Source organism: Astatotilapia calliptera, chromosome 14 (assembly GCF_964374335.1).
Source record: "Astatotilapia calliptera chromosome 14, fAstCal68.1, whole genome shotgun sequence".
Lineage (NCBI taxonomy): Eukaryota > Metazoa > Chordata > Actinopteri > Cichliformes > Cichlidae > Astatotilapia > Astatotilapia calliptera.
The window spans coordinates 11858897-11871049 of NC_137435.1; the positions used below are offsets into that span (position 1 = coordinate 11858897).

General features: G+C 39.4%; 2 protein-coding genes across 2 annotated transcripts in view; both read right to left on the reverse strand.

Annotated features, from left to right (window-relative positions):
- The window catches only part of nxn (nucleoredoxin), a 71226-nt gene extending 63311 nt beyond the window's left edge, over nucleotides 1–7915 (reverse strand). The window contains exon 1 of the mRNA XM_026192667.2: nucleotides 6659–7915. Coding sequence (XP_026048452.1) covers nucleotides 6659–6967 — 309 coding nt within the window. The 5' untranslated portion in view covers nucleotides 6968–7915. The remainder of the gene's footprint in view (nucleotides 1–6658) is intronic.
- A 316-nt stretch (nucleotides 7916–8231) lies between these two features.
- On the reverse strand, nucleotides 8232–12094 carry txndc17 (thioredoxin domain containing 17). The gene is made up of 4 exons (XM_026192673.2): nucleotides 11762–12094; nucleotides 10092–10173; nucleotides 8868–8943; nucleotides 8232–8744 (listed from the first exon to the last, which is right to left on the reverse strand). Exons 1-4 carry the CDS (start codon nucleotides 11904–11906, stop codon nucleotides 8676–8678), a joined length of 372 nt encoding a protein of 123 aa, XP_026048458.1. The 5' UTR covers nucleotides 11907–12094; the 3' UTR covers nucleotides 8232–8675.
- Nucleotides 12095–12153: the final 59 nt, after the last annotated feature.

Consider the following 12153-nt stretch of genomic DNA (forward strand, 5'->3'; position numbering starts at 1 on the left):
CCATTGTGTGTTGTCACTGAACGGGTAGATAACGGAAGTAAAAACAGATAGAGTTGCAAGGGGGAAAGAGTTTTACGAGACACATAATGCGACTTTTCGCCAAACTCTCACTTGGGTAACTTAAGCCACTCAACTTCACCTCTGATGAAATCTCCATTGTCGTCTCTCATAATATTACAGCTCTCCAAGTAAAGAGGCCACAATGGGCAGTGAAAGGAGACAGTAATACAAGCTCGGTGCTGTGAGAAGTAACAGTTGGCACTGCTGAGTATCTCGGGTCCAAACACACAATTTCCATGCCCCGTGGCCCTGAACGGCTTCAGTGGAGCAGGTGTCTGCGCACATTCTTTACATAAGCTTTTGTCAAACATGGCGCACAGGAGCAAGGCCTCACAGCTGCAGGACAATGGAGTCTCATTAAAGTACAGCTCTGCAGCCAGACATGCACCCTTACAGCCGGAGTCAAAGTAACAGTTTCTCCAAGGTCAGTTTGTGGTCAGAAACGGGGCCAAACCAACTGGTGAGAACTGCATGTGAATTATATTACAGAAACATGCCATAAGTTATTTACTAAAATGTAAAATAAATAAATCAATAAAATAAAAAGCTTAAAGCTGTTGTGCTGACAGAAACAGAAATAAAAAGACTGAAAGCAAGTACAGCTGAAGTTCAAACTGCACATTGTGATTAAATTAATGCCTGATGAATGAGGTAATTGTGCTCTTTCATTCAATTTAGATAAAATTACCGTTATCTTCCAGCATAATGTCAGTGTCAGACCCCTGAGCCATGAACCATGCTGGAGAAGTAAACACTGTGCATGAAGCTAGGTAGTACTATATTTTTAGACGTCAGAAATCTGAATGTATAAGAAAAAAAAAAAAATGCCAAGAACCAGTGTGAAGATTAGAGGTTTCTGCTCTTAAAAACTCTCTCTGGCTTTATATTCCACAAAAAGTATCAATTAAACTCTCTCGGGGAGTGTAACAAAACTTCAGTTTAACTGATTTTAAGATTTGGTCGTGCAACCTACACAGGTGAAATGTTTTAAAGTAAGAATCAGCTCATTCACTTTAATTGCATAGCCAACTTCATACCATGTACAGGGCGATATGACCAAAAAATATTTATCACGATATACATTTGATAATTTGCGATAATGATAACTGACGATATAACTGACACTAGACAAAATGCTTTACAACTCCACAACTTTATTAGTGCAAAAAACCCCATCAATGTATTTTCACTTAAACAAGCAGCTGTTTTTTTATGTGCATTAAAGTTATATAAAAATGTAACAGTGCAAATTCCTTGCTGACAGTTTAACCAAAAGGCATTTCCAGTGGAAACTGGCCGACACATCCTCAGCATAACCATGTATACTATCCACAAAACTTAAGAGGTTATAAACACACAATACAGTAATATTATGTTGAAGCACAGTACGTATCACGCCGCGAGGTGCCTGCCTAAGACAGCCGTAATGCTCCGACAATCCATCAAGCGGTGCGGCTTCGTAGCTTAGCAAAGTCGTACTAAAACATTTGACAGATTTTCGAGCGCCATGTACGACATAAAATTGTTTCGAGGTCAGTAAACACAACCAGAATTCATAAGGCACACGGGATTATGAGGGGCACTGTTGATTTTCAGAAAAATCAAAGGATTGATTTTAAGTGTGCCGTATTTTCCAAACAACGCGGTAATAACGACGGACCGCTAGCATGCGCTACCAAAAATAGTGCTTGGTTGTGTATCTGACGCATGAAAGCTAAACCAGTTCCACACCACTGAAGTTGCAGCATTTTTACAAACCAATTCTGGTTCATCCGTTTCATTTAACGATCCACTTTCGCTCTTCTCATTCTGCGTTGCCGCCATGTGCGTATGTAAACATAGGCACTGCGCATGCGCGTTTTACCCATATTCTATCGCGATATTTCATTTTCCTATCGTTGCCCAAAATTACACCGGTATTACCGTGAACGGTATGATATAGCCCAGCCCTACCACGTACTAAAACCTCTAATGAAGAAATCTAAGATGTACGGATTAGGCAAGGCAATGTGCAGACACTTTTGTCAACCTTCTCACATTTGCTCCATCTGTGTTGTTTTTTAGTTTTTGTGCAAGTCATCTTTGAGTTTGACACATCTTGACACATTTAGTGATGGCCTTTTGCTTTCACTTATAGTACAAGTTTAGGTCAGTTTATAAGCTGTTTCATGTATCGTATGCCAAGCTGTTCAGGAAGACTGGGCCAAAATTTGTGATGAACACATCTCTAAATCTGACATTTAACTCTCACGGTCTCTCCGCTGCGAATTTTCCACATCACAGAAGCCTCAAAAATGTCCCAGTATTAACCCAGACCAAAACAGAAGACCTCTACAACACAAAGCCACAGAAACCAAAGGCAAAGCTGATCAAGAACAGAGGATTACCACCTGCAGATAAAACAGTTCAAACCACTCTTTCAAGCCACTTCTTTGGTTACAGTGAAGGATGCATGATGGGCAGGGTGCAATTCAGTTTTCAGCAGACCACTGACATACTGATGAAAGGTGTCCTTAGCCCCACTCTGAGGCTCCTTGCACCCTTCGCCCCTGGCTGCGAGCCGAGCGAGCGGGCGTCCTGCCTCAGGGGGCCAGCCACACAGCAGAACCGCCGACCAGGAGGAGTCGAACAAGAGGCCTTTCTCTCCCTGCGATGTGATCCTCCCCCCTCTCACTCCTGCAGGAACGACTCTGGCAGCATCTCAGCTTGTTCTCCCCCTTTAGTAAAGTTGGATTCTCAGATCACTTTGGCCATGGCTTCAATTCATTTACATGCAACTCTCTGTCTCTCTGCTGCTGCTGGTGCACAAGTCCATGTAAGGCAGTGCCAGCAAGTCAGACAGCTGGCCATCTCTGAACAACAGCAGACATCCATTCACTAAGAACTCGCTACTCGAGGGTCTCTCAAAACGAGCACAAGTGGAGAGTCCTCTGTGCTGTTTAGAAACTGTGTTGTGAACCCGTAGCCTGACCACCAGCTCAAACAAAGCTTATCAAACAAAGCATACACAATTATGCAGTGTATAACTGACCCGAGCGTAACCTTTATAAAAAGCAGACACGCACATGAGGGGAGAGCAAAATTAAATTCATTCATTTGGTACCAAGATATAATGGCTAATTACACTTCTCAGTACATTCATATTACGAAACCACCAGAACAACATGACAGTTTCACCTTTTTCTCTCCAAGGACAGATTAAATAAAGACTGGCAGAAGACTTTCTTTACTTTCTGCATTTAATCAGGAATATTATCCTTTCTTGATTAAATAACAAACATTTCCTGCAACGGGAAGGCCTGGATAAGTCCTAAGTAAAAGAAAAGGGGACAGCCTCCAGAGACAGGGAAGGAGCCAAGTCAGTACAAGGCAGAGGAGTGGAAGCAGAGAGAGGAGGAGGAGGAGGAGGAGGAGGAGGAAAAGTACAATTGGAGATTCTGAGGTGGGTTAGACGGCTCTGAAAGACAGGGCTGAAGAAAAATTGCATCCTTCGCCAGGAGATGAGTTCCGCCTGCATCACGTCAAAAAACAAACCGGAATGGAGGGCTGAGAGGGCCACTTAGTCTCCACAGACCCACAACATCAACAAAACCCACCACTGAGTCAACATCACTCACCCATTAGGTCTGCCTGTGCCTGTCTATGGTACAAATAGTACTGTGATGTTCTCGTTCAGATGTTCTGGCACATCACGAGCAGGCGATCTTCCTGTGTTACTCAGAGCCAAATGAGAGGTTTTTAAAATTGCCTCCGTTTCACCGCCAGCTAACTTCACACCTGCAAAATGTGATTCTCGCACTTGAATCAGACACAACTAATAATAACTAAAACAAAGAAAAATTGTTGCATTTGGGTCCTCAGCTGACCACCTTCTGTTTAATCAAAGCACATAAATCCCCACACAATAGGCTGCTAATTATGGCTGCAATTATGTTCATTATCATTTAATCTCCTCATTATTTGCTGTTTACTTTTCAATTAGTCCAAAAAACACTTTTTGGCAAACAAAGAAAAGAAAAGTAAGAAAAAGAGTGAATGAAATCCATTTAAAATTCCCTCGGAACAAGTTGAGGCTTATTTTATTCAACCAAATATATTCGGTGTGCCTCCGTGCATGACAAAGAACACCATGAAATCCTTGTGCTGGAATCTTTATTTTTTATTTTATTTTATTTTTTTTTTTTTGGGGGGGGGGGAGACATTCAGTCTATAATCAATAGAGCTGCAGATTAATTAACCATCTATCAGAGCTCAACTGATTACACCAAGAAAACCCAGAAGAGAAAGGGAAATGAGCCATTTCTGAACAAAAACATGCTGCCAGATCCTCTGAAGATAAACATCTGATTAAATGGAAAAGAGACTGCTGTGTAAGTGAAGGCAGGAAAACCACCCTGTAATGCTATAATATAACTTGGATGCCAGCATGCACGAATCACAAATTAACTAGTGCCTGATAACAGATAACAATGCTCTGCGCATTTCTAAAGTCATATTTATAAGACTCTGTTAGTACAGTGAATTATGACGAATGTGTGGAGATGAAACCCAAACCGAACGAAGACTGCAGGCCTCTGCAAAAATGAGATAGACAGCTGTATTGCAATATTCTCACAAGGTCTGGGCAGCAAACAGACCACCAATTAGAGCACGAACAATGCTTATGTTGATGCCACACATATTTTCCGCTTGGAGTTACAACACAATAACACTGCACTGTGGACGTGCTCCGCCCCAGACAACAAGACAACCCCCACCCCCCTGTCATCACTGCACCTTATTCACGTCTGGACTTCATTATGAAGTGTAACGGAAATCATCATTGGCAATTTGAAAGAATTTACGAGACAATGATTCAATCCAAGTCATGCCTCGTGGTCACAAAGAACGGTTAGGGTTATACATGGCTAAGCAAGGCACGTCTTTTCTAAAACCAATACGCACTGTTAGGACAAGAAGCAGATTTTAAACATTTTAGACCACCGTGGTTTTACGTACACACCGCCTGACGTGACTGATGCTAAACTAGATTACATCGTTTTTGCTGTATGGTTTTCCTAAAAATATTTCCTCTTATAGGCATCAGGCCTCACCTTTAAAATAATAATATATATTTTTTAAAAACAACAAAAAGAGAAATGGTCACAGACCTCTTTATTTGGACAATCTGTTATCTAGTCTAGCATCTTTCTTTGTGAGCATCATCAGAATTCACTGACACGCCTGACTGATGCCATGCAAATGCAGCTGAGCATGGTGTCTTTGTTTATGCCTCATCTGCAATTACATTTAGATTCAGCAAGGATGAGACCTGTGCTGCGAACTGGACACTGGCATGGCCCTCTGGCATTCTGCAGTGCACACACGACATATGCAACATTGTCCTCAATTCCATTTTTCTAAGAGTTGGATTTATTTTTCTGGAGCTGTAGATAGCAAACCTCTACCATGATATATAATCCATAAGACTTTTATTTTTGGAAAGGAAGAATATATTTGAATAAATCATTTTTCCTGTCAGTTTTTGCAATTAACAAAAAAAAAAAAAAAAAGGATATCTATCCCAAATAATAAAACTCCTTGAAAAAAACAAACAAAAAAAACTAATTAATTTTTTTTTTGGCTTAAAGTCATTTACACAGAGAGAAATTAAGCAATTTAATCCACACATCCATCACAAAATACACACCTAAGCCTCTCAATGTACACAAACATTAAAAATATAAAAGTAATTACTAAGTCAGGGAAATCAAAGTAGTCAGAAATCTTCAAAGCACTGCTTTGCTGACATTCTTAGGAAATTAAGGAAAACTAAAGATGAAATGATAGTAAAATGAAAAAACAGGCCTTCTCTGTGTACAGGCCACACCTGGATAATATGATAGAATATAAAATAACAACACTGCTGTGATGCTCAGTGGAACTATGCTTCTGCAATGACTCTCTGGTCAAAATAGGAGCCAGTGCAAAGTGAAGAACCAAAAAGAAGAGAAGCCTGTTATCTTTCCTGTTCATAACTCAAAAATGTCTAGACTGGCACTTTTAAGATATATTGATAAAAATCAAGTCAAAGGGCAAGAGTCCATCCTTTTACTCTAAGTGTTTATTTTTGTTTGTTTGCTTTTTTTAAATTAAAATGGTTGAAATGTGGTTTTTAAAAGTCACATTTCAGTTAACATTTCTCACATATTTTTGTGGAAAAACTGACAATTCAATAATGTATGTGTCAGTTAAAATAAACAGCTGATTTTATAGTTTAAACACACACACGTACGCATACGTTAGTGTGTGATAGCTGTGTGTTATCAATAACGAATCCCAGTTACAAGATTTCTACAGAGAATCTGAAGATGATCCCATTTGTCCCACTTGAATGAATCTGATTAAAATAAGTCGATGTAGGACAAACCCAATTCATGACCCAAATTAAAAACTACACCTGTGCTCCGACAGAAGAAGCAGACATAGCCTAAATGTGTAGGGTTTTTTTAAAAATTATTTTTCCAGGGTCTTTCAACCCATGTACAACACAGAAACCCCCCTTCAGACACTAAGCCCTGCTTCGGCTGCTGCTCTTCATCACCGCTGCCCATCTTACCTTTTTGTGTCTGTCTTTGAAAGGTAACGCAGGCCATGGCATCTCCTGCAAAAAGTCTTGCCAGTGTTTCTGATCCGGATCAGACGAGATGAAGACGATTTCCAATTTGTCCTTATGTTCAGACGTCTTTTTGAACCTGCTGTAAAACTCGCACAGGCTGCCGTTGAACTGCTTGCACGGGGCGTTCAGGCTGCATCCGAAGAAGAGCCCGACCAGGGACAGCTTCGCGCCCAGAGACTGCACGTCCACCTCGGCTTTCTCGCTGTTGACGAGCCGCTCCCCGAGTAGACTCACCAGAAACTCCGACATCGCAGCGTACAGTCCTCGAACACACAACGTTACCCTCAGCCGAAACCGCTGTACATGTAACCGCTATGTTCAAGCGACACCCAGCACTTCCTCCACCTCCAATTTGAGGTTTTAGGTGAGCTCCCAGCCCCGGCGAGGCGTTGCGGTCTCTGTGTTCACCGCTGCTCGTCCTCCGGTGCGAGCGCTGTGCAGGAATGCGCTCCGCTTAAATCGCCCTGACTGCAACAGCGGTTGCGCTCTTTTAAGAGAAAAGCACACAATTTTGTCACAATATTTATCATTCTGTTTGTAAGGAATCCACTTTAATCAATTTATGGATTTCAAATGCAATAAAAGCTGCACTTGCAGCTGAATTGTTTTAATTTCCGAGTTTATGGGTTTCTTTTTTAATTTTGTTAATTTTGTTTTCAGAATAATAACAGCGGTTTTCCGGGCTTGACCTCCAGAATCGCATTAGTCTTGTGTTTGCAAACATCATTAAATTTGAGTCGATTAATTTTCTTTAGACAACTGTAAATAAAATTCTACTCATTTCTATTTAGACTGGGAGTGAGACTAAACTCAACTCCTGTGGATGTGCTGCCACCTAGTCCTCACAAAAGAAAACAAGGGTCAGTCACATCACACAGAAAGGTTCCTATCTGATCCCCTCGCAGTCAGCTGATTCGTAATTACAACAGCTTTAAAATAAGTAATTCCAAATTTTACCATTTACGTTTGCTACAGCGAGTGATCAGAAAACACGGAAAACAAAAAAAAAGTAGCAATGTTTTCTTCTGTTGCTGACATCAAGTTTGTGTTGAAATATTTAAACGAATAACTACTAACTGATCATTCTGAAACAAAAAAGAGCTTTTGGCTTTAGATCGTGACAAATGGAGTGGGTTTAAATTGAATTTGGTTCCAGTTTCTTAATAGATTAAACATGCTTTTCAGCCTGGAAAGATCTGATGTTGGTAGCTAATGTAACTATTATGTTATGGGTGTTCCAGAGTGACAAAAAATAAAATAAAATAAATAAAGGAAAACTAAAAAGATCCAAATTTTAAATCACCCTTGCACTTTGACGAGCTCTATCTCAGACTGTTTTTTGGAGTATGACATATGAACATTCATTATCTTGCAAAAGTTATTGTATGACAAAAATTTACTGATTCTGAGGGTGTGACACTCACTAATTTTCCATAGAATGACTCATGAAAAGTTCTGGCACAGCTTCAGCTATTTCGAAGTTGCATAGAAGATGAAAAACAACTGAAACACATCGTGTATGTGAACTTTACCATGTATATCCATCACCCACAACAGCACAACAAAAACATGGTCAGACATATGTGACAGATCAAAAGAGGAACCCAAAGAATAAGTGTCACTCCATTTAAAGCCACAGCAACAACAAAGTTAAAGAAATCAATAGTCACAATAATAATAAAATAAAAATATTAAGACAGATTCACCACAAACTAGTGTCCACCAGTTCATCACAGAATCCGAGTACTAAGATGGTAGCAAGTAAAGCGTGCATCTCATAGGCATTACCTAAACAAGTCAGTATTGTTTTAGGGGCAAACTTAAACAAATTCTGGTTTCTATCAGAATCAAAGTGGGAGATATTTCACTTTTAAATTATATTTGGGGGGGGGGGGGGGGGGGGGGGAGTGCTGAAATGTTGAACTTTTGTTGAGTGATGAAAGCAGTGCAGTATTCCTCAGTCCTCGGTGAACATCATCTTCACCAGGTCTGCTTTGAAACATTCCTCCTCCACCAACTTCTGAGGCTGAAACAAAGATTACACAGAAACGACGCTTAACATTACAGAAATATCCAATATTAGCTGCCTTATTAAACAAATAACTAACTAAATAAATACATAAACAAATAAAGGTAAATGCATTCTTACTGTGCCATATCGCAGCAGTGTGGGAACTCCAGTCAACTTCAGTGTCTCCTTGAAATCGTTCTTTGGATCCTTCCAACTGGAGTGAGAAAGACATTATTAGGAAGCTTTTAAAAGTTAACAGTACAACATTTAATAACATAACAAGACTTTGGACTATGCATTGAAACACATTTTTACATTCATGTGAACAAATGGCTCTTGGGAGGCAAAAAAAAAATTATCACAGCAAAAACGGATATTGCATATTTGCACAGCATACTGTTTAAACAGAAACAGTAAACAGTTATCAATAACAACTCTGTCTTTCTCACACTGCAGATAAACTTTGTGCTTCCTTACTGCTTCCAGAAAAATTAAAAGGTTAAGTTAAACTTAATTAACTACTGAAGTGTTTCCATTCCTGGTTCTTCCAGACCGCATGTGAAAGTGTCTTTGAGCAAGATAATAAACCCCCAAAACAGCACTCAGTATATCATTAATGTGCATTAGTGTTTATAAAAGTGGTTTGAGTTGGTTAGAGCGGTCAATAAGACTACAAAAGTGATTTATGTATGCAATACACAATGATAACACTCCATTCACATTAGGGAATAAAACATAAGCAGAAGTAGTATGGTTAGTTAAAGCAAACAAACAAAGAAAATAGCAAAAGTAGCAAAGAGTTAAAGTCTCCTAGTATAAAACACATGTAAAGGTTCAGAATGTGCCTCAGCCCACTCTGAAGGTACACAGTACTAGAAACCAGTCTTCTCTAGTTTAGAAATTGGGTGGGGAACTTTAAAAGCCAGTCTCTCCTGTAAACTGGGCTCGTGATAATGAGAGCTCATCGGAAGATGTTAAATATCACAGCACTTTATACCAAAGAAGAAATGTTTAACTGGCTCTGTGGTCAGCTGAAGAAAATGAAAATATAAATTCTGATCAGAACAATGATCGGTTTCAATTTCAATTAAATTACATCATGTTTCATGTATCTTTTAATTCTATATAACTTTACAACGGAGATTCAGTCAGTTACTATCAAGCTTTTGTGCCACAGTAAAATCCTTTTATTGACAGGCTACCTGCGATTCTCAACAAGTAAACATGAAATAAAGCTTAGTCTGTTAACTGCACCATGATGTGCTATAGTGGTGACAGCGCGTGACATTTGTGTGACTAAAGAGTTAGAAATAATAACAGCTTCTCACAACATGCTGGAAAAAGGAAGCATAAAATACTGACTAGGCTCTTTCTCCAACTTGGCAGTAGATGAAAACAGAGCCCTCCGGAAGGTGACTCAGCTGTCCTCTTACAACTGGCTCGGCTGGAAAGGTAGAAGTCACAGGATGAAGCACAAAATGCTCTTTATGCAATTTTGATAAAGAAATGCTAAGAAAGAACTCGACTTGTTATTTTTCAATAGTTCTAATCTCAACAGCAATAAGCAATGTCGTTACTTTCCTGTTCATTTTAGACAAATTTTCCATCCATAACAATCACATTTGTGAAAAAATTTAATTGTTATATAACATTTAAATAACACTGTCACATTCAAAAAAGACAGAATATATCCAAACTCTTCATTTCACCTGGTTAATTAAAACTTTTGTGTAGAAATGATTTACTAAACCACATACATACATACATACATTCTGTAATTTCAATGCACATACACTGGTCACTTTATTAGGTAGATCTTGCTAGCACAGGGCTGGACCCTCTTTTTGCCTACAGAGCTTCACTATTTTTGTGGCATAGATTCAACAAGGTGCTGAAAACATCCCTCTGAGATTTTGGTCCATATTGACTGCATAACAAAGTTGCTCCAGACTTGCAGGTTGCACATCCATGATGCAAATTTCTCATTTAATCACATTTTATGGTGCTCTGTTGAATTGACATCTGGCGATTGGGGAAGGTGACTTGAGTACAGTGAACTCAGCGTCAAATGCAAGAAACCAGTTCGAGATGATTTAAACTTTGTAACATGGTGTATTGTCCTGCAGGAGGCAGCAACCAGAAGGTGGGTACACTGTGGTCATAAAGGGATGGATGTGCTTACTGATTAAATGATACTCAGCTGGTACTACGGGACCCAAAGTGTACCAAGAAAATATCCTCCACAGCATTACACCACCATCTGCCCGAACCTTTGATACACGACAGGATGGATCCTTGCTTTCATTTTTTATGTCAAATTCTGACCCTAAGATCTGAATGCCACAGAGGAAATTGAGACTCTGACCAGGACACATTTTTCAATCTTCTGTTGCCTGATTTTGGTGAGCCTGCGTGAATTATAGACTCCCTTTCCTGTTCATAGTCTGGTCATCTGCTGCTGTAGCCCATCCCCTTCCAGCTTTGATGTGTTGTGAATTTAGAAATACTCTTCTCCATTCTATAACTGTAGCAAGTGGTTCATTGAGTTACTGCTGTCTTCCTATCAGCTCGAAGCAGTTTGGCCATTCTAAATCATTTTCACCCAGAAATCAGCCCTAATCCTCTGTAAACCTTAAAGTTGGCTGTGCAGCAAAATCCCCAAAGTTCAGCAGTTTCTGAAACACTCAGACCAGCACGTCAGGCAACAGCAAAAACCGTGCAGTATTTCAGTATTTAAATCACCTTGTGTACAAAACAGAGGCAGGTGAGTGTAAAATCCTTAAGTAAACCTAATTTCTTATATGTAAACCTAAACTGCGTTAAATACATAACGACAGATTAATGTCTATGCTTTTACTATATAATATGCCATTAAAAGAGTGCACTATCACTAACACTGTAGCCAAAGCTAAGTCAAGCAGCATTTAAATATCAAAGTCTTTAAGACCAAAAAAGTCACGACAAAACAGTGAGAATAGCAGCTGTGGCTGTAAGTTGCGTAATATATCCAAGTATAAGATTTCTGAGGTTACCTTTGACACAATCTGGACACCAGCTCTTTCCTTGCTTGTCTTTATCCCCTGAAAAGTAAGCAAAAATATCCTTCCCTTTTCTCTCAGACACAGCCCGACAGAATTCATCATACCCGTGTACATTTACTTCTTCGTAATGGGCCATTATTTTAACCAAAGCTAATGTGACAAAGCACAAATTTAAACTGCTAAATTTAACCCGTGCTGCAAGTGTAATAATCAATGCAGCTTCTCTGAACTTTGGTCCTGGTAGCAATACTCTTAAGTCGACGCCTACTTCCGGTCTGTGGAAAAAGTTCTTAAAGTAACCGCTAAAAGAAATCGCATTGTAATATATTCTTTCTTATTTATACACTTAATTATTCTCCAGTATTTAAATATGATATATCATA